The sequence below is a fragment of the Dromiciops gliroides genome, chromosome 2, assembly GCF_019393635.1.
Source record: "Dromiciops gliroides isolate mDroGli1 chromosome 2, mDroGli1.pri, whole genome shotgun sequence".
NCBI lineage: Eukaryota > Metazoa > Chordata > Mammalia > Microbiotheria > Microbiotheriidae > Dromiciops > Dromiciops gliroides.
Window position 1 is genome coordinate 246,837,869 of NC_057862.1, and position 21,955 is coordinate 246,859,823.

Sequence of the window (21,955 nt, forward strand, 5' to 3'; positions counted from 1 at the left end):
CAGATAACTACAGGAATAATTTTAGTAACTGTAGGAAAATTGGAAGGTCTGATCTTCAGCTAAAACCAGATATTTAAAATAATCTCATTTAGAATAATACCCCTTAAAAGACAATTATACTATTTCTGGAATCAATTAGGAAACTCTTAGTACCCTAAACCTTGTAGTCACCAAAATACAGGTTAGGAAAAGGGAAACTATATTTTTCCTTTTTATTTAAATTGGATATTAATCATACTGTTTAAAAAGTCATTTTGAACTTGAAGTTTTCAATGAACATTGAATGTTTCAATTGAATTGAATTAAAACTGAATTAAAATCTGAATTTAAAATTCCCCATTGAAATAGGGGAAATTGTTTGACATCTTTAAACTCTAGGTTCTTTTTTCATTTCCTAATATGAAATGAGCATCTATGTATATAACATTTCACTTTCCCTCTTTCCCCAAATAATAATGTTAACTGCTCATGATAAAAGGAAAATCTACTTGGTTATTAAGTTAGAATCTCCTTTGAGTTTGCTTCTATAGCAGTGAACACCAGGTGGAGAAGCTCCCCCTATTCACACATATCAAAGTCAAAAGAATTTGTCTTCCCAGAACATAGCACAAGGCCTGGCACTTAATGCTTCATAAATGCTTATTGACTGACTGATTGACAAAAGAGACAAGACAGCAGCAGATGGCTGCCCTCATTCTTTTTTCTTATTCCCATCAAACAGTCCTTTGGGGAAAGCAAATTCAGAAGACTTGTGAAATTCATCTAAATAAGTATTCATATCTGAAACTCCTTTATAGGCAATGTCAGGGAATTCAGTGCTTTTAACTTTGTATAACATGAAATGCTATATTGGATAACATTGTTTATTGCAGCTATGCCTTGATATTATAAAGAAGTTGCCCTTGTGGAGTTATATTTAATAATATTTTAATAATTTTGGAGGGAGAAGGGTAGGGTAAGGTCCAAAGTTCTGATGGGAGCATCTGGTATAGAAAATCCCTGAGCTAATGATGCAGGTCAGAAAATTTCCTGGGATATTGAGAGGTAAGGGTTCTTGTGTCAGAAGTACTCCTTCGGGGGCAGCTAGGTGGTACAGTGGATAGAGCACCGGCCCTGAATTCAGGAGGACCTGAGTTCAAATCCGGCCTCAGACACTTAACACTTATTAGCTGTGTGACCCTGGGCAAGTCACTTAACCCCAATTGCCTCACCCAAAAAAAAAGAAGAAGAAGAAGTACTCCTTCACTATCCACTATGCCACATTGACCCTCAATTTAATATTATTTTATGTCATGTGTTTATTTCATTGGTATAATTTTTATTTAATAAATTGTATGCATAATACCTTTCAACTCTCTTTTTTTTACAAATCTCTCTTTTTTACATAAACTCAGAGGCCAAATTGTGAGTCAAAAATTTGTTCTTTACCTGATAGTGTATTTCCCAGAGAGTAGTATGCTTCAGACTGAAAATCTGTGATAGGAACTGTAGTCACTGGAAAAAATAAGGCATCATATTCCCTACCATCTAGTTCAGGGTGTCTCGTATTCTGAAATAGGCTTATAGTTGTCACTTTGGTGCCTTCTTTAGGATTCATAAGGGGAAAGGAACTTTGATCCGTGAAGGCAATAGATTTTTCTTCCATGTGCACCATCACTGGAGATGCCCCAGTATGTGTTCTATCTCCAATTTGTCCCAAAACAACATCTGCAAAATCTGTCAAAGCTTCCCCTCCTTTCACATCATCATGGTCTGGCTGTAGTGTCTGAGGAGGTTTGGCTCCCTCATAAACAGTCCCTGCATTGTCTCTGGACTGGGAGGCTCCTATTCGGCTTGCACTTGCTAACTTGGTATCATCCCAATCCTCATTAAGGGATGAGATAGCTGGAATACCTAAAGTAGCTGTTGGAGCGGTGGCTGCCATTGCTACATCTCCTGGCATACTGTCAGTTTCTGACTCAATGCTTGGGAAGTAGTCCGAGGAGTCAAGCAGGTGTTCAGTGACGGTGGCCTGAGGTTGATGATCTGTCAGCTGTGAAGGACTCTCTCTACTTGAAGTGAGGATACCAGTCCCAATTTCTGCTGTGGGGTTTGTTATGGAAGAAGACATTGTTGTATGTTCAATAGTTATCTCCAAGTTTCCAGTTCGTAGGTTGGTAGTTAACATTTCTTCAGTGTTCAACTGGGTTGTCATTGAACGTTCCAGACTGTTACCTGCCTTACTTCCTGTCTCCAAGAATTCATCATCCAGAGGCCTTGGAAAACCTTGTCCTGCTTCTGTGGCTTTTTCAACAGTAGGCAAGCTACTGGAACGACTAAAAAAATCAGCCTTCACATTACTATTCGGGGACACTACTGTAGTAACAGCTGTGGTTAACCTACTTTCAGATAAGTCTTTATTGTGTTCACTAGGATTAAACCCTCCATCTAAAGGAGTCATCGACTCGGTAGGGGTATACATATCAGTGCTCTGACTATATGTGAACACATTGCTGACTCCAGTAAGCTGCGTTTCTCCCCCAGCAGTAAACCCCTTATTTGATGATGTTCCAGATAGTTCTGTTAAGACTATATTTGAATCTTCTATTAGTGCCATTTGGGCTGTTTGCTTTGAAGGGCTGAGTTTTTCAAGGTCTTCTATATTCCGTCTTTCAATTTGACCTTCAATGTGTACTATCTCCCTCCTTCCCATTTTGGGGAAAGCCAGACATTGTGAGAGACAGAGAAACAGGATGTTAAGGAAAGCCATGCAAATGTGAAGTTCTATCGGTCTGCTCATAGTGGAAGAGAAATGTGCACATAAATTAGCAAAGTTGGTGATTCCAGTAATTGAATCCTGTAGGAAAATAAAACATTTCAAACTGTCATTTTTTTTTCTTATGATGGAATCTTTTAAATTAAACCATAAATGAAGAAATCTATCACATGCTCAGGGGACAGTGTATAAGGTAGATTCAGTCGCCTCAGTTCTGAGATAGTGATGACCCAGTTCATTTTTCCCTGTTGAATTTTTAAGCTGATTTAACTTGATTCTCCTTAAGGAAAAGATACCAGGAAGCAAAGTTGGCCAGATCAGTTTAAAAGGTCAAATCAGATGTATGTGTATTCAGTAAAAGTGATATGCCCAAGATTAATGTTTCCCAGAAAAAAAGATCTACTCTATAACATAATGATTCCAAGTCCTTGGATGTAACCATATCCTTATTTATTCATTCCATTTTGGGACTTCTTAACTTTTGACTCGATTTCTTTTTAAGACCAACCAAAATTAAGCTTGTTTTCTGTTATTACTAAAAATAAAAATTATTTTAACAAGAAAACAAAAAAGAAAATATCAAGAACACCCATTTTAAAATTATCTTCTAGGGGCAGCTAGGTGGCACAGTAGATAGAGCACTGGTCCTGGATTCAAGAGGACCTGAGTTCAAATTCAGCCTCAGATACTTAACACTTACAAGCTGTGTGACCCTGGGCAAGTCACTTAACCCCAACTGCCTCACCAAAAAAATAAATTAATTAAAAGTATCTTCTAGAGGCAGCTAGGTGGTGCAGTGGATAGAGCACTGGCCCTGGAGTCAGGAGGACCTGAGTTCAAATTCAACCTCAGACATTTGACACTTACTAGCTGTGTGACCCTGGGCAAGTCACTTAATCCCAATTGCCTCACCAAAAAAAAGAGTATCTTCTAAGTCATTTTAGAAAATTGGATAAATCAAATATTAATATTAGCCTAAATTAACATCATTTTAAAGTTTCAAAGTGTTTTACACATATTATCCCATTGGTTCTCATCACTACACTTTTTTTTGTGAGGCAATTGGGGTTAAGTGACTTGCCCAGGGTCACACAATAACTACACTTTGAGGTAGATAATGTAAGCATTATTATTATTATTATCCCCTTTTTACATATAAGCAAACTGAGATTAGAGAAGTTAAATGACTTGAACAAAGTTATACAGCTTATAAACAGTAGAGGTGAAATTTGAACCCCAGACTTGTGACTTCAAGAGACCAGTGCTAATCCAACTGCACTTCACAACCATCATCTTTTCAGAAAGATCCACAATCACTTTCTACCTCATAGAATAACTCTGATTTCAAAATAGAATCAAATAAGCTCATGATCTGACTTAGAATTTTAGAACTTTAACAAAAAATTCATTTGGTATTAAAGTATGAAAGCAATGGATAGTTTTTATATTACTTTAACCTTTATATATTAATTATCTGTTTTATATTTGGAGATAGAAAGAGAAAAATTAGCATTCCTGACCTCACAGAGCTTACATTCTACTAGGGGGACAATATATATACAGAAAAGTATAAAATAAACACAAAGTAATTTCAAGGTGCTAGAGAGAACACTAACAACTGGGGAGGTTGAGGAAAGGTCTCATCTACTCTTGAGATGATTCTTGAAGGAAGTTAGGGATTCCAAGAAGAGGGGTGAGGAAAGAGAGCACAAGATCTCATTCTAGGTATGGAGGTAGATAACTTCCTCTATGGAGGACAGAAAGTAGGCAGTTTGGCTAGAACATATAGGTTGTAAGGTGAGACAGTATAAAATCAATCTGAAAAGATAGGCTAGAGACTAATTGTCAAGGGTCTTAAATTCCAAATTGAAGCATTTTTAGTTTAACCTAGAGGACGCTAAATCATCAAGAAAGCAACAGTCAGACCTTGTGTTTTAGGGCGCAAGAAAGAAAGGGAACAAGAATTTATTAAGTGCCAACAATATGCCCAAAACTGTAAGTGCTTTACAAATATTAACTCATTTGATTTTTAGGAATATAATTTTGGCACCTCTGTGGAAGATGGAGAAGAAGAAGGAGGTATGGGGAAGAGTGGAGGCAAAAAGGTCTTCTACTTAATTAGATTTTAAATATAAAATAATAAATATCAGTATTTAAATATAATTCTAGTTAGTTACCCTTTAAACATAATTGTCACTAATCTAAATATAACTTCAGCTTTATTTTATATAGCACTTCAAGGTTTGCAAAGTGCTTTACAAATATTATCTCATTTTATCCTCAAAACAACCCTGGAAGTAGGTGCTGTTATTATCATTACCATTTTACAGATGAGGAAACTGAGGTAGATACTAAGTGGCTGGCCTAGGGTTATACAGTTAGTAAATATCTGAGGCTAAATTTGAACGCAGGTCTTCCTGACTCCACATCCAAGACTCCATCCATTGTGTCATGTAGCTACCTCCAGGGACATCACTACTTCAAATTCAAAACCCCCAATGATTCATGATTTCATATGTTCCTATACTCCCTTACACTGATACAGTTTGTAGTCCTTTCATATTTTAGTAGACAATTTAATAAGTTTCTGTAATCAAAATAAAATTGATTACCTATTAACCAACCTTTTGGTGTTGAATTTCTCTGAATTTACCAATGTTGTTTCTCAGATAGTGGACAAACAGTCCATCCCCAGACCTAAAATGTAAACAGCAATAGATTTGGAGTAAAAGGACCTGAATTCAATCTAATGAGTTGTTTGACTTTGAACTTTACTACTTTAGGACCCAGTTTCTTCATCTGTAAAAGTGAAGGGGTCCCTTCTAACCTTTCACATCACTCTAACCTTGATAGACCTTGCCATAGCTTACACTCTCAACATTGCCATCTAACCCCTAGGGTCACTTTGTCAGCATGACAAAACATTGGAATAGGATTTTAGTAAATGTCTACATACCTGTTAAAAGAGCATTCCAGTCAATAGATAGCCAAATAAGAGCGTTAATATATTTTGCTAGCTACTTGACATTTGTCTTTAGTTTTAACTAAATCAAATGTTACAGTTATAAAAAGGCTATAGAACAGTGAGCTACGCACTGCTCAGGGAAACTATCACATATACTTTTCTCTCTGTTAGAAGATGCAAATAAGCTGCCTCTTTAGATCTCCATACAGGAAAGCTGAAATGTAAAACTTTTATCTATTCAGAGTCAAAGAATCTAGGATAGAACTCGAAGTATGTCATCAGATACCTGTCTGGTTCATTCTCATTCAGAAAGTTGTCTGCACAAGGCATAGCTAGGTGGTGCAGTGGATAAAGCCCTGGATTCAGGAAGACCTGAGTTTAAATTCAACCTTAAATACTTGACACTTACTAGCTGTGTGACCCTGGGCAAGTCAACACTTATTGCCTCTCCAAAAAAAAAAGAAAGAAAGTTGTCTGCCTTGTATAAATACATACTTTGTCTTTTCAACTAAATCACTTACTGATTAGCTCAGAAGAAATGAACTATTAAGTTTAAAACTATATTTACAAAAGTCCAAAGTATAAAAATAAAACCTGAAAATTTCAATCATCTGAATATTCTAGTTTGCATAGCATAAAAACACTCAGAAGCATCCACACTTCCATATTTTTAGCATTCTTGAGTCAAACTTTAGACAAATGGAATGAATTTTTCACCTTTCATCCATATGTTTTTCCATCATGTAGATCCACATTTACTTCAGTGTGAAAAAAATTTTGAGAAATAGATCATGAAGACAAATATTTAAATGAATGCAAGCCCTTTTGCTAAAATGAAATTTTTCTGCAAGCTTTCTAATGTTTCTTCTAGACCTTGTTGCTATATAGTCCTTGGGTAAATGGGATTCTAGCATTTCTCAAACAACTGTCTTTTGGTGGTTTCATAAATGCTGACCACTGCTTTTGAAATCCAATTTTACAATACAAATAGGTGAAAAGCTGCAGACAGCTATTTATCTGTGTATTATTGTCATGTGTTCCTTTTCCCCTAAGTAGTATTAGATCTCTCCTTTAAAGACACAGAAAAAGACTGCCTATAAAAACATCAGAGGGTGACAAGTCTATAGCTTCAATAAATCAGTGGATGACCTTCAGATTTTCACGTATTTCTCCATCTTTATGAGCATAGTATAAATTTATCTGGAAGCTTCAATTAGATAAGGAATATGTACCACTTTTGAGGAACATGAAACTTGAGAATAAAAAAACTTAGTAGAAATGTTTAACTCACTGAAAACATATGCAAACCTATAGAACTATACATAATCAAACTTTGTAATGGTAAGCTTCTCAAAGTCCTTTTCTCTTGTTTGGAGAAAAGGTTAATCTATTAGGCCATAGCAATTATCTTAATACTTAGCCTGGGTTGCAATATTTCATGAGAAAATAGAACATTTCCTATACCATATTTTATATTCAGTTTTCTTGCAAAATCTCCCTTCAGAATGTCCTTCAATTTCAAAAAGATAAATTTTCGGATAAAGCACCGGCCCTGGAGTCAGGAGTACCTGAGTTCAAATCCGGCCTCAGACACTTAACACTTACTAGCTGTGTGACCCTGGGCAAGTCACTTAACCCCAATTGCCTCACTAAAAAAAAAAAAAAAAACTAAAAAAAAAAAGATAAATTTTCACTAGCTATATTATCTATAAAATAATTAAATTTTCTAAAGAACAGGATTCAATGGTAACTGGTTTTTCTCAAACGAGGGCCATTCACAGTATTTTAATGGTTCTGCAGTCCAAAAAAAAATTATTAAATTTCTACCATCAGTAGGTTCTGTCAAATATTATATTTGACAATATGATACTCAACAGATCTATGATCTTATCAACTTGGATATTCCCTTCAACAATTCTGTCTGCCCAGCTTATTCAATTCTTGTTCATATTCTCCTATAAACTTACCACATGAGGTCCACTCAATGTTCCAGGGCTTTCCACATTTTCCCCCAACATGAAAGAATAACAATGAAAAGTTCAGGCTGTTATCCTATTATCTCACCTTCTCCTCACATAACCAGCCCATCTTTCTGTTCCTATATTTTCCTTGATAACACTCTTTATTCCAGTTTTTCTACAAAGGTCCACAGCCAACTCACACCCACATGTGCCTCTTTATTGCTTTTTTGGTGGGACCACCAATTTTTAATTTATTGGAGACTGCAGTGTTCCAAATATCACTACCATGCAACAACACTGATACAATATTGGTGTTTAAAAGATAGTTCTTATTTCTGGGAGGAGTTTAAGGTCATTAAAGGATCTTTGAAATTTCCTAAAGGTGGTCCAACCCACTGTACTCCTGTTTAAATTCTGTACACAATTCACTGCTTTTTGTACTGCCAGATTAGATAGATAGATAGATAGATAGATAGATAGATAGATAGATAGATAGATAGATAGATAGATAGATAGATAGATAGATAGATAGATAGATGGATGGATGGATGGATGGATGGATGGATGGATGGATGGATGGATGGATGGATGGATGGATGGATGGATGGATGGACGGACACAGACAGACAGACAAGCACTATAGGTTGCCCATCTAACTTTATAATCTGGGCAACAGGTAATCTTCATCCACTTAGTTTTTCTAGTGTAGCTAAGTCAAATTTTTAGAGCAGTTACAAATATCTCCTAGAAACATCTATAATGTTCTAGGGCTTGGAGCATCTATAATTTTCTAGGCAGACAACAAGCCAAAAGTTCTCACATTTTTTGGTCTCAGGTCTCCCCTACACTCTTTAAAATGGTTGAAGACCCCAAAATGATTTTGTTACTTAAATGATATCAATCAAAATTTATTATATTAGATATTTAAACTGGTGATTTTTTAAATATTCATTTACTCACTTAAAACAATAAGAACCCATTGAATGTGAACTTAAATACATTTTTATGAAAAATAATTATATTTCCCAAAACAAAAAAAAAGTAATGAGAAGAGTGGCATTGTTTTACATATTTTTGAAAACTTCTTTAATGTCTAGCCTAATAGAAAGACTATTGGATTTCCATATCTGCTTCTGATCTCAATCTGTTGGAATATATTGTTTTTGTTGAAATATACAAAGAAAATTTGGCCTCACACAGATAAGTAAATGGAAAAGAGAGTAACGTTGTAATAGGCAAATAATATCTCAGTATTATTATGAAAATAGTTTTGGCCTCCCCCCTAAAAGTGTATCAGGGACTTCCTTGAACCTTACTTTTAGAATCACTGTATTAAGTGTTTACTATGTGCCAGTCACTTTGTCAAGTTTTAGGAATACAACTGCAAGCAAAAAGAAAGATAGCCCCTATTATATTCCAATGGAAAAAAGCAGTCCATAAAAGAGAGCTGAAAAGTGGGAGAGGAGAAAGGTGCCCATGCATGGTAACAAGGTCAAGAAAGTCAGAAACATAGGCAGCAAGGGAAGGAAATATGGCTGGTATGGGTCTATCTCCAAAATGAAGACCCACAAGCTAGTTCTAGATGCCTCCAACACACCCATGGTTTTAAAATTTGCAGAGGGATTTACATTCATTTGGTCCTCCATAACACCCCTGAAAGGTAGATGTTTCTATTGCTCATTTATGAATGAGGAAACTGAAGCTGAAAGAGGTTGTTGCTTGCCCTGAATCATACAAACTAGTAAGTATTTAAGTCAGGATTCAAACTCAGGTCTTTCTGACTTCAAGTCCAGCGCTTTTACCATTACACCACTTAGCTGCCTAAATTAATGGAACAGTTACACCCTCCCCCCCCCCAAAAAAAAAGCCTGTGGGGAAAAAATAAGCTAATCTAATCTCATATTTTTCCTACCTAAAAGGTATCTCTATTTTGATATCCTAACACCTCAATTACAATATGTCTAAAATTGAGCTCTTCATTTTTCCCCACTACCTAATTTCTCTCCTAAATCTTCCATTTCTGTCATTGACACTACCCTATTCTCAGTGACCCAGTTTTATAACATTAGAATCCTATTAGATTTTCCTCCTATTCTTTTATGCTATATCCAGACATTCATCAAGTTCTGTTGATTATGCCTTCATAATGTCACTTGGTATTATCCCTTTATCTTTATTCCAATTGCTACCATAATAGTGCAGGCCCAGATCACTTCACTGGATTATTAAAGCTACCTTTTCTGTTAAATTCAACGTGCTTGTTGGTCTGTCTGCCCATAGTTTCTCCTTGCTTCAGCCATACTATATGTTCAAATCTCACCTCAGACACTTACCCCAATTGCCTTAAACATCTAGGGCCATCTCCAGTCATCTTGATATATATCTTGCCACTGGACCCAGATGGCTCTGGAGGAGAGAGTGAGGTTGGTGACCTTGCACAGCCCTCCTTCACTTAAATCCAATTCAGTGCAAGTTATGACATCACCCTGATGTCATGATCCTCTTTCAAGAATGAAGTACAAACAACAACATGCCCATTCCCCTCAAATTCTTCCAACCCAAAGTTTCAATCTAATTCCCTCTAGTCCTTCCAATGTGCCATCAAGAGTGCCTTTTCATAGGCAATAAATTTCCCTTCATTTTAAATCTTTTCCTCTCCCACTCCTTTCATCTACTAGCTCTTGATTTTCTCCTGATGACACAGCCTCCCTTGATACTCTTTCCAGTACTGGCTATACCTTCACTCATTCTCCTTGGCTCACTAGTCAAGGTAAGGCAATTGGAATACTCCTTGCTCCCCATGGCCACTTCCAGGTTTTTCCCCTTGCTCCATCATTCAGTGACCTCTCTTCCTTTGAGGTTCATGCTATTCACACCTACCACCCAATCAAAATCCTGGCAGCTGTTGTCTACAAACCTCCAGGTCATTCCTCTTTCTTCCTTAATCAGTTTAATATCTAGCTCACAATTTTTTTTGTGAGGCAATTGGGGTTAAGTGACTTGCCCAGGGTCACACAGCTAGCAAGTGTCAAGCATCTGAGGCCAGATTTGAACTCAGGTACTCCTGAATCCAGGGCAGGTGCTTTATCCGCTGTGCCACCTAGCTGCCCTAGCTCACAATTTTAAAATCTCATCTTTTACAGTGAGCCTTCCTCCGCCCTTCTTAATTCCAGTGCCTTACTTCTATTAATTATTCCCCATTTATCCTGTATGTAGCTTGCTTTGAACATATTTGTTTAGTTTTCTCTCCCATTAGATTGTGGGCTCCTTGAGGGTAGGGATTATCTTTTACCTCTTTTTGTATCAGTACTTAGCACAGTGCCTGGCATACTGAAGGCATTTTATAAATGTTCATTGTTTGATTGATTGAAATGTCTCCTCTTTCTTCCCTCAACCCTCACATTTCAATATCCTACCCACCTAAGGTTCAACCAAAGCGCCATTTTCTTAATTCCTCCTCCAAATATTCTGGGCACACAGTGATTTCTCACTTCTCCAACATATTCTAACTTCTCTCTATACCATTTTTTATCACAAATTCTGTTGCATGTTTACATATCTCATTGCCCCAACAAGACTATAAGGTCTAAGTAGGAAGGTACTACCTCATACTTCTATATCCTATCACAATGCCCAATGGAGATCTAAACATACAGCAGTGATGAAATAATTACTTGAGTTTGAAATGAATATAAATAATCTTTTCAGTATGTAAAATAAAAGAAGGTATTTAGGGATTCATATATTTAAGATAATATTTTTAACAATAATTTCTTCATGGCTCCTCCAAGTCTAATTACATGCAGAACATCTAGCCCATTATAATGACAAAATTTCTTCTAAATTCATCATTCAACTAAAACTGCTGTACCCAAGTTAACAATAATCTCTCAATTGTTCTTTTATCAATCTTCACCCTTTTTTACCTTTCTGTAGCATTTGACATTATTGATCACCTTCTCTTCCTGTATGCTCTCTCTTTCCTGAGGTTTCATGACATTGGCGTCTCCCAGTTCTCCTCCTACCTATCTGACTGAGTTTTTGTTTCCTTTGTTGAATCTTCATCCATGTCACTCCCATTAACCTTGGTGTTTACTAAAGCTCTATCTGGAACCCTCTTCTCTTTTCTCTCTACACTAACTTAGTTATCTCAGCTTCCAAGAGTTCAATTGACATCTCTATGCAAATGACTCTTAGAATTCCAGGCCCACATTACAAATTGCCAATTAAATATTTTGAACACCACTATCATCCTTTACTTTTCCTTCTCACACACCCATATATCCAATTTGTTGCTAAATCTTGTCATTTCTAACTTCATAATATTTCTCATATAGGTCCCTTTCTCTCCATTCACACAGCCACAACTGTAGTTCAGGACCTTGACTAGATTATTGAAATATTCTTCTGTTTAATCATCTGCCATCTCTCCCCACTCCAATCCATTCTCCACACAGCTGTCAAAGTAATTTCCCTAAAGTATAGGTGTGATCATGTCACATTTCTTTTCAATATACTCCAGTGGCACACTATTACCTCCAGGATAGAATATAAAATCCTTTGTTTGGAATTTAAAGATCTTAAAACCTGGTTCCTTCCTGCCTTTCTAGACTCCTTACAGCTATATTGGCCTGTTTGCTATTCCTCACACAGAACACTCCATCTCCAATTCTAGGCCTTTGCAACAACTGTGCCATACCTGGAATGTCCTTCTTTCTCCCCTCTGCTATTTAGGCTCCCTGGTCTCCTTCAAGACCCAGTTTAAATGCTACCATTTACAGGAAGCCTTCTCCAATCCTTCCAACTTGGAGCCTTCCCCTATAAGATTTTCTTATATCTCCTCTGTACATATTTTCTTTATATATATAAATATATATATATATACATACACATATGTATATGTATATATACATATATATGTATGTATGTATGTGTGTGTGTGTGTATCTCCAGTTATTTGATACATAGGATACCTGTTTGGGGAGAGGGAAGAAATAAACTTGAAAGTGAAAGTGATGTAAAAACAAATTATGTCAATTTTTTCAAAAGAAGTGATACTGCTAATAATAATGACTTTCCCATGTGCATTTGGTTTTCAGTTCATCTTAATTTCTTTAGAAATAGATCAAAAGGGAGGGCAGATCAGGGGAGGCAGGGGTAAAAAGTAAAACGTCGGTGAGGAGGAATAGGGTGAAAGAAGGGGGGAAAAGTACAAAGGGGGTAAATAGAATGGAGGGGAATAGACAGTCAGTAATAATAACTGTGAATGTGAATGGGATGAACTCTGCTATAAAATGGAAGCGAATTGCAGAGTGGATTAAAAACCAGAATCCTACAATATGCTGTTTATAAGAAATACATTTGAAGCAGAGAGATACACACAGAGTAAAGGTAAAAGGCTAGAGCAGAATATATTATGCCTCAGCTAAAGTTAAAAAGGCAGGGGTAGCAATCCTTATCTCAGACAAAGTGCAGGCAAAAATAGATGTCATTAAAAGAGATAAGGAAGGAAATTACATCTTACTTAAAAGTACTATAGATAATGAAGTAATATCAATATTAAATATGTATGCACCAAGTGGTTTAGCATCCAAGTTCTTAGAGGAGAAGTTAAATGAGTTACAAGAGGAATTAGACAGTAATACTATACTAGTGGGGGATCTGAATCTCCCCCTCTCAGAATTAGATAAATCTAGCCAAAAAATAAATAAGAAAGAAGTGAAAGAGGTGAATAGATTACTAGAAAAGTTAGACATGATAGATGTCTGGAGAAAATTGAATGGGGATAGAAAGGAATATACCTTTTTCTCAGCAGTACATGTCACATTTTCAAAAATTGACCATGTATTAGGGCACAAAAACATCATAGTCAAATGTAGAAAGGCAGAAATAGTAAATGCATCCTTCTCAGATCATGATGCAATAAAAATTACATGTAAGAAAGAGCCAGGGAAAAGTAGAATGAAAATCAATTGGAAACTAAATAATTTCATTCTAAAAAATGAATGGGCCAAACAAGAAATCATAGAAACAATCAATAACTTTATCCAAGAGAATGACAATAATGAGACAACATACCAAAATCTATGGGATGCAGCCAAAGCAGTGCTTAGGGGAAAATTTATAGCTCTAAATGCTTACATGAATAAAAAAGAGAAAGAGGAGATTAACGAATGGGCATGCAACTTAAAAAGCTAGAAAAAGAACAAATTAGAAATCCCCAATTAGACACTAAATTAGAGATCCTGAAAATTAAAGGAGAAATTAATAAGATTGAAAGCAAAAAAACTATAGAATTAATCAATAAAACTAAGAGCTGGTTTTATGAAAAAACCAATAAAATAGATAAAATATTGGTTAATTTGATTTAAAAAAAGAAAGAAGAAAACCAAATTACCAGTATCAAAAATGAAAAGGGTGATGTTACCACCAATGAAGTGGAAATTAAGTCAATAATTAGGAATTATTTTGCCCAACTGTATGCCAATAAATTTGACAATCTAAATGAAATGGATGAATATTTACAAAAATAGAAACTGCCCAGGTTAATGGAAGAAGAAATAAAATCCTTAAATAAACCCATATTAGAAAAAGAAATTGAACAAGCCATTAATGAACTCCCTAAGAAAAAATCCCCAGGGCCAGATGGGTTTATGGGTGAATTTTACCAAACATTTAAAGAACAATTAATTCCAATATTATACAAATTATTTGGAAAAATAGGTGAAGAAGGAGTTCTACCAAATTCGTTTTATGACACAAATATGGTAGTGATACCAAAACCAGGCAAAGCAAAAACAGAGAAAGAAAATTACAGACCAATTTCCCTAATGAATATTGATGCTAAAATCTTAAATAAGATATTAGCAAGGAGGTTACAGTAAGTGATCACCAGGATAATACACTATGACCAGGTGGGATTTATACCAGGAATGCAGGGCTGGTTCAACATTAGAAAAACTATTAACATAATCAACCACATCAATAAGAAAACCAACCAAAATCATATGATTATCTCAATAGATGCAGAGAAAGCTTTTGACAAAGTACAACACCCATTCCTAATAAAAACACTAGAGAGTTTAGGAATAGGTGGAGCTTTCCTTAGAATAATAAACAGTATCTACCTAAAGCCATCAGCAAGTATTATATGCAATGGAGATAAATTAGAGGCCTTCCCAATAAGATCAGGGGTGAAACAGGGATGTCCATTATCACCCCTATTATTTAATATTGTCCTAGAAATATTAGCTTTAGCAATCAGAGAAGAGAAAGGAATTAAAGGAATTAGAATAGGCAAGGAGAAAACAAAACTATCACTCTTTGCAGATGATATGATGGTATACTTAAGGAATCCTCGAGAATCAAGTCAAAAATTACTTGAAACAATTAACAACTTTAGCAAAGTAGCAGGATATAAAATAAATCCACATAAATCATCAGCATTTCTATACATGACCAACAAAGTCCAGCAGCAAGAGATAGAAAGAGAAATTCCATTTAAAGTAACGGTAGATAATATAAAATACTTGGGAGTCTACTTGCCAAGACAAACCCAGGGACTCTATGAACACAACTACCAAACACTCTTCACACAAATCAAATCAGATCTAAATAATTGGGAAGATATCAATTGCTCATGGATAGGCAGAGCTAATATAGTAAAAATGACAATCCTGCCTAAATTAATTTACTTATTCAGTGCCATACCAATCAGACTACCTAAAAATTATTTTATACAGCTAGAAAAAATAATAACAAAATTCATCTGGAAAAACAAAAAATCAAGAATATCCAGGGAAATAATGAAAAAAAATTCACAGGAAGGTGGGTTAGCGCTACCAAACCTGGAGCTTTACTATAAAGCGGCAGTCATCAAAACTATCTGGTACTGGCTAAAAAATAGAGTGGTAGATCAATGGAATAGGCTAGGCTCAGGAAATGCAGTAGTAAATGACACTAGTAATGTAGTGTTTGATAAACCCAAAGACTCCAGCTTCTGGGATAGGAACTCAGTATTTGACAAAAACTGCTGGGAAAACTGGAAGATAGTATGGCAGAAATTAGGCATAGACCAACATCTTACACCTTATACTAAAATAAGGTCAAAATGGATACACGATTTAGACATAAGAGGTGATACCATAGGTAAATTAGGAGAGAAAGGAATAGTGTACCTATCAGATTTTTGGAAAGGAAAACAGTTTTTGACCAAACAAGAGACAGAGTATATTATAAAATACAAAATGGATGATTTTGATTATATTAAATTAAAAAATTTTTGTACAAACAGAAGCAATGCATCCAAAATTGGAAGGGAGGCAGAAAGCTGGGAAACAATTTTTGAGGCCAGTGCTTCTGATAAAGGCCTCATCTCTAAAATATATAGGGAATTAAATCAAATTTATAAGAATCCAAGTCATTCCCCAATTGAGAAATGGTCAAAGGATATGAACAGGCAGTTTTCTGATGAAGAAACCAAAGCTATCTATTCCCATATGAAAAAATGCTCTAAATCTCTAATGATTAGAGAGATGCAAATTAAAACAACTCTGAGGTACCACCTGACACCTACCAGATTGGCTAAAATGACAAAAAAGGAAGATAATAAATGTTGGAGAAGCTGTGGGAAAATTGGAACACTAATGCATTGTTGGTGGAGCTGTGAACTGATCCAACCATTCTGGAGAGCAATTTGGAATTATGCCCAAAGGGCGATAAAGCTGTGCATACCCTTTGACCCAGCAATCCCACTTTTAGGTCTTTTTCCCAAAGAAATCATGGAAAGGGGAAAGGGACCCACATGTACAAAAATATTTATAGCTGCTCTTTACGTGGTAGCAAGGAATTGGAAGTTGAGGGGGTGCCCATCAATTGGGGAATGGCTGGACAAGTTGTGGTATATGAATACAATGGAATACTACTGTGCTGTAAGAAATGATGAGCAGGAGGAGTTCAGAGAAACCTGGAGGGTCTTATGTGAGCTGATGATGAGTGAGATGAGCAGAACCAGAAGAACATTGTACACAGTATCATCAACATTGAGTGGTGACCTACTGTGATGGACTATATTCTTCCCACCAATGCAATGGTACAGAAGAGTTCCAGGGAACTCATGATAGAAGAGGATCTCCAAATCCAAGGAAAAAAAAAAAAGAACTGTGGAGTATAGATGCTGATTGAACCATACTATTTCTTTTGTTTTGGGTGCTGTTGTGTGTTTTTTTTCTATTTTGAGGTTTTGCATCACTGCTCTGATTTTTTCTCTTGTAACAGGATTAATGCAGAAATAGGATTAATGTTATTATGTGTATATATATGTGTGTATATATATGTATATGTATATAGATATATAGATATAACCTATATCAGATTACCTGCTGTCTAGGGGAGGGGGGAGGGAGGGGAGGGAGGGAGAAAAATCTGAAATTGTAAAGCTTGTATAAGCAAAAGTTGAGAACTATCTTTACATGTAACGGAAAAAATAAAATACCTTATATGTAAAAGAAAAAAAAAGAAAATAATAAAAAAAAAAAGAAATAGATCAGACATAGACTTGGCTCCTCTCAGCAATACAATGATCAAAGACAATTCCAAAGGATTCATCATGGAAAATGCTCTCCATATCCAGAAAAAAGAACTGTGGAATCTTAATGCAGACTAAATTATTTCCACTTTGGGTTTTTTTTTTCTTTTTTGGAGTTTCCCCTTTTGTTTTGATTCTTTTTTTTACAATATGACTAAGGCAGAAATATGTTTAATGTGATTGTACATATAAAACCTTTATCAGATTGCTTTCTGTTTGGGGGAGGAGGGAGGGAGAAAAAGTTGGAGCTTGAAATCTTATAAAAACAAGTGTTGAGAACTTTACAAGTAACTGGAAAAATACTATTAAGATTAATTTTAATTTAAAAAAATAAATAGATCAGACACACAGCACATAACGTCAGAATTTTTCAATGTGTTGGTTAGTTTTGCTGAACTTTTTGTATTCTTTGTTATGAAGGATTGCTCTCTGGAAGGAGGAAGGATACACTGGGGAATATGCATAATGTTAAAAAAAGATATCAATAGAAATATATTTTTTTAAAAAGAAAGTAATATAACAGATGTATCAATGTGGCTTTCCATGACCTTCCCAAAGCTTCAGTTCCATCATAGGGGCATGGACTCATCATTGCTCCCAAGTTTCTTTTTCAATTCTTTCTCATTGTTTAGTATATGTGTATGTACATGTATATATACATATATTCAAACTATTTATGGTGAAAAAAAGGAAATATTTCCTTTATTTACTTTTGTCTTATATCCTTTCTTCCAGTGCATGATTTTTCTTTAATATACACAACGACATACCTCTTTCTATTAATCAAGTTCATTCTTGGGAAAAAAACCTCAATGTTTTTAACCATTAAGTATATCATTTCCAATATAACTTCTCAATGACTCATCTAAGTTTATCACCTTAAACCTGGCCCTATCAACACAGTTTTATCTTCAGCGTTCCTGCTGGCACCCTTTAACATCTGCATCACTGGGCAAATTGACAATTGTCATTGTCCTGCTCCAGCCTTCCAAATTCAAGCTCCGGTCATCCTTTATGCAATTTAAATAATCTGGAAGGATATACGAACATTTCAAAAAGCAGGTCTCTGAAAACTGGGGTGGGGGAATGAAGAAAATTAAATACAAAAAGCTACTGTAAAGAGAAGGTGGTGCTGAGTGAAAAAGAAGTTTAGGATCAAGGTTGTATCTTTATTTGCCATTAGTGATGTGCCTTTCCATTTTTAAGAATTATATTTAAATTCTACATGCCACACTTCTGGATCTCTCCTTGGAACTTAAGAACATAAGGCAGTGAAAGAATTTTCTTGTGGCTATGGTTTATCATCTCATCCCTAGTTTAGTGGTGTGACATTCTCATACTTACAGAGTTTGCAACATCCATGACATTAGCCAGAGATGCAATACCATTTTTCCCCCACTTCAGTGATTCAGTGAATTTTCCATGCATGGAAGCTCATCTATTAAATTCCAGTTCCTACAAGACCTTATTTTTGCCAATCTTTATTAATAATCCTTTATTCATTAAAAGCACAGGTATTCTCACTAACCTAACTTGTCATTTTCCCCACTCTAGGATTTTCTAACCTCACTTGACAAGTTGAATGATTACCAGACTTTTTTTCAATCTTTATGCAAGTATACTCCACTTTAAGCAAACTCAAGATAAGTAATATAAATTAGAAAGATTTTTTTTTCATTTTACAAAGAAAGTCATCCCAGTCATCTTTTAAATAGAAAGCTTCCCTGGTATATTTAACATAAAATATCATGCAAAACCCGTCGATTTGCATACAACTTTTCAGGAATACATCTATTGCATAAAGCAAATTTCACCTATAACTTAAGGGGGAGAGAAGTTCTTTAATATAAAATTACAAATTTTGACCCTCCATTGAAGTATATAATTAAATATGGTTCTTAGTTTTAGTGTGCAAGAATTACTGACTATAGACTAAGTAAGACCTCTTACGACGTCATCTTTAAAAATAAAATGTACTGAGAGGAAAATACAACTAATATTTCTTCTTGAAAAGTTTTTCATCTAAGCCCAATGGGGCTGTTTATTTGAGTTACAAACTAAAACTTCCAAAGAGAGTGCCCTTTAAATAACTACTCTCCTTCCTTCCCACTCCCTTCAACTCTGCACTGAAATTAGTTACCAGGAGCAGGGCACATCACCAGTATGGATGACATCAACTTCCAGGTAGGCAAACATGGCAAAGCACACAAACTCTTGACACCAATCCCACATTTTCAACTCTGGCATCTTCCTTGTCAGCCTAGTTTTCGTGCCTGACGCCTGGCAGACTATAAGCATCATTGGCCAGGGTAAGGAAACTCATGCAGTTAATGTGCACATTGAGATGCTGTCCCTCTAACATACTCCCTAAGAACTAGGACATTCAAGCTTTTTTTACTTTGCCAAATTCTAACCCTTAGGCATTTTTTTAAATTTAGTAACCTTTTTTAAGTACAACCATTAAGCTATGTCGGGGGGAGGGGGGGGGGGTGGAAGATCTTGGCATCCCTGATTTCAACTGTATCTTTTTACCAAAGTACAAGAAAAGACTTCCACCAGTGAATATTCCTATTTGTTCCTGCTGATCTGCGGGGAGTGCTACTGGGTGAATGGTGAGTGACCCATCTGACAGAAGCAAGCACTTGTCTTCTTGAACTTGTTCTTTGTTATAATACTAGGGGCTGAAAGCGGAGAGAAAGAAAAAGGCAAACAAAAGGCAGGCTCGCCAGTTCCCCTAACACAAAGGATCCTCCAGAGTGAAAGCAACGAGTCTGGCCTTTAACTGGGGAACGCCCGGGAATCCTCTGAGGCCTGCTGTCTACCTGGTTAGCTACCCCACTCCAAGTCATACGTGCCAAGGGGGTGAAGGCATAGCCCCCTCCCAACCGCCCTCAACCCCCGCAAGAACAGCACTTCTCCCAGAGAATCACCCGGTGAGCCTCGAGCCGCCAAGGGCTGAATGGCTACTCAGCCACTGCCCCCCCAGTTCCCTCCGCCACCACCCCGCACCCTAAGTATTAAATGAGGCGGGCTAGACTGCATGCAGGTACCGGCGCGCCCGAGGGGGCGGTGCCCCTGGCCCCTTCCTTACCTGAGCGCTGCGCCCTTTAGGGGGGCAGCGCGCAGAGGAAGGAAGCGGTGCCAAGGCTGCCAAGGCTAGACATTCTATCGCGGCGCCTGCGGCGGTGGCGGCGACGGCTGCTGCTGCTGCTACTAACGCGGCTGCTTCCTCCGCTGCCTCCACCGCTAGGACATTGGGAGGAGGGCGCCTCGCTTGGTTGCTTATTCATAAGGCCTCATTCGTGGCTGGGGATTGGGCCGGGGGGAAGATGGACCCGCCCCAGCTCCGATGTGCCGACAGACGCAGACTGGCAAACAAGACCAGCCCTGCTCTCGGCTTCCTGAGATCCCCCAGCTCCCGCTCTTCGCCCCACCACTTTCTCATCTTCTCCCCCCACCCTACTCCATCCAACCCCAAGAGAAGAGCTGTGGCCAGGCAGTTCCTATGTACCCTCCCTCATCCCCTCCATCCCCTCCCTTCAAGGTCCACCAGCTTCAGGTACCTCCCAGGTCCTCCTGCTACGCTCAGACTTATGCGGCGTCTCTGCACACCGGCGCTGGGTTCTATTTACCTGCGGCGAAGAAAAACCCAGTATGAAGGTCCGCAATTTCTCCTGGCTTGTCCCCCATAACGGTGAGGTGTTCAGGTCAATAGTTTTTTGGGGTTTTTTTGCTTGCAGGCATTAAGTGTGCTCTGTTCTCCCAAACATCTCTGACAATTCTAAGGTGGCCCTGGGTATATTTGTTCCCAAATGCTATCACTTTCCTCCAAAGCCAGAAGAGGGTTGAGGTGGATGACAGAATTGGACCTCCCAAGAACCCAGCCTCAGCAGGTGTAGTATAACCCTTGACATTCCAGCTAATTGTAGGGTACTGAATTCAAGCCTAGAAACGTGTGTCAGGAATCAGTCTGAACGCTATGACCTGTTTCTTCATATAGAAATGATTAACACAATAGAAGTCCGCTGACCCCGTTATCTGGATGGGAAAACATGAGCTGTAATGCACTTATTTATATAAACGCCCAAACATTTTCTTTCCCTTCCTCCTGAAAGTTCATGAACAAAGGTGTAGAAGTATCCCACACTAGTCTCCCCTAAGACTCCTCTAACTATCTAACTCTTTATAGGGAGCTCACTTTTTTATATTAGGATCATCAGTAGTGGACTCCCAGTTAAAATAGCATTGCTAGTAGATGGCGCAGTGGATAGAGCACCGGCCCTGGGGTCAGGAGGACCTGAGTTCAAATCCGGCCTCAGACACTTAACACTTACTAGCTTTGTGACCCTGGGCAAGTCACTTAACCCCAATTGCCTCACTAAAAAAAAAAAAAATAGCATTGCTAGGGGGCAGCTAGGTGGTGCAGTGAATAAAGCACTGGCCCTGGATTCAAGAGGACCTGAGTTCAAATTTGACCTCAGACACGATACTTAATAGCTGTGTGACCCTGGGCAAATTAATTAACCCTCATTGCCCCGGAAAAAAAAAAAGATAGCATTGCTAAATACAGCTCTAAACTCTATCCATAATCAATAAATATGTTGGTGAAGATGATAATGGTTGAAGATGATGGACACTGTCAGGTTTGTATTAGTCCGCAATGGAGCTTCAGGGTATGTTTTTTAAAG

The 21,955-nt window shown here is 37.1% G+C and overlaps 1 protein-coding gene across 6 annotated transcripts in view; it reads right to left on the reverse strand.

Annotated features, from left to right (window-relative positions):
• ARMH4 (armadillo like helical domain containing 4) overlaps window positions 1-21,096 on the reverse strand; it is a 143,703-nt gene extending 122,607 nt beyond the window's left edge. Inside the window, exons 1-2 of one of the 6 annotated variants that reach the window (XM_043986196.1) lie at window positions 20,900-21,096; window positions 1,429-2,836 (exon numbers count right to left, since the gene is read on the reverse strand). In XM_043986196.1, the coding sequence (XP_043842131.1) occupies window positions 1,429-2,779 (1,351 nt within the window). In that variant the 5' untranslated portion in view covers window positions 2,780-2,836; window positions 20,900-21,096. Of the gene's footprint in view, window positions 1-1,428; window positions 2,837-5,379; window positions 5,449-20,358; window positions 20,521-20,830; window positions 20,877-20,899 lie in introns of those variants that run through there. The other 5 variants (XM_043986197.1, XM_043986201.1, XM_043986199.1 and 2 more) reach the window with 5 other exon arrangements.
• Between the last annotated feature and the right edge of the window lie 859 nt (window positions 21,097-21,955).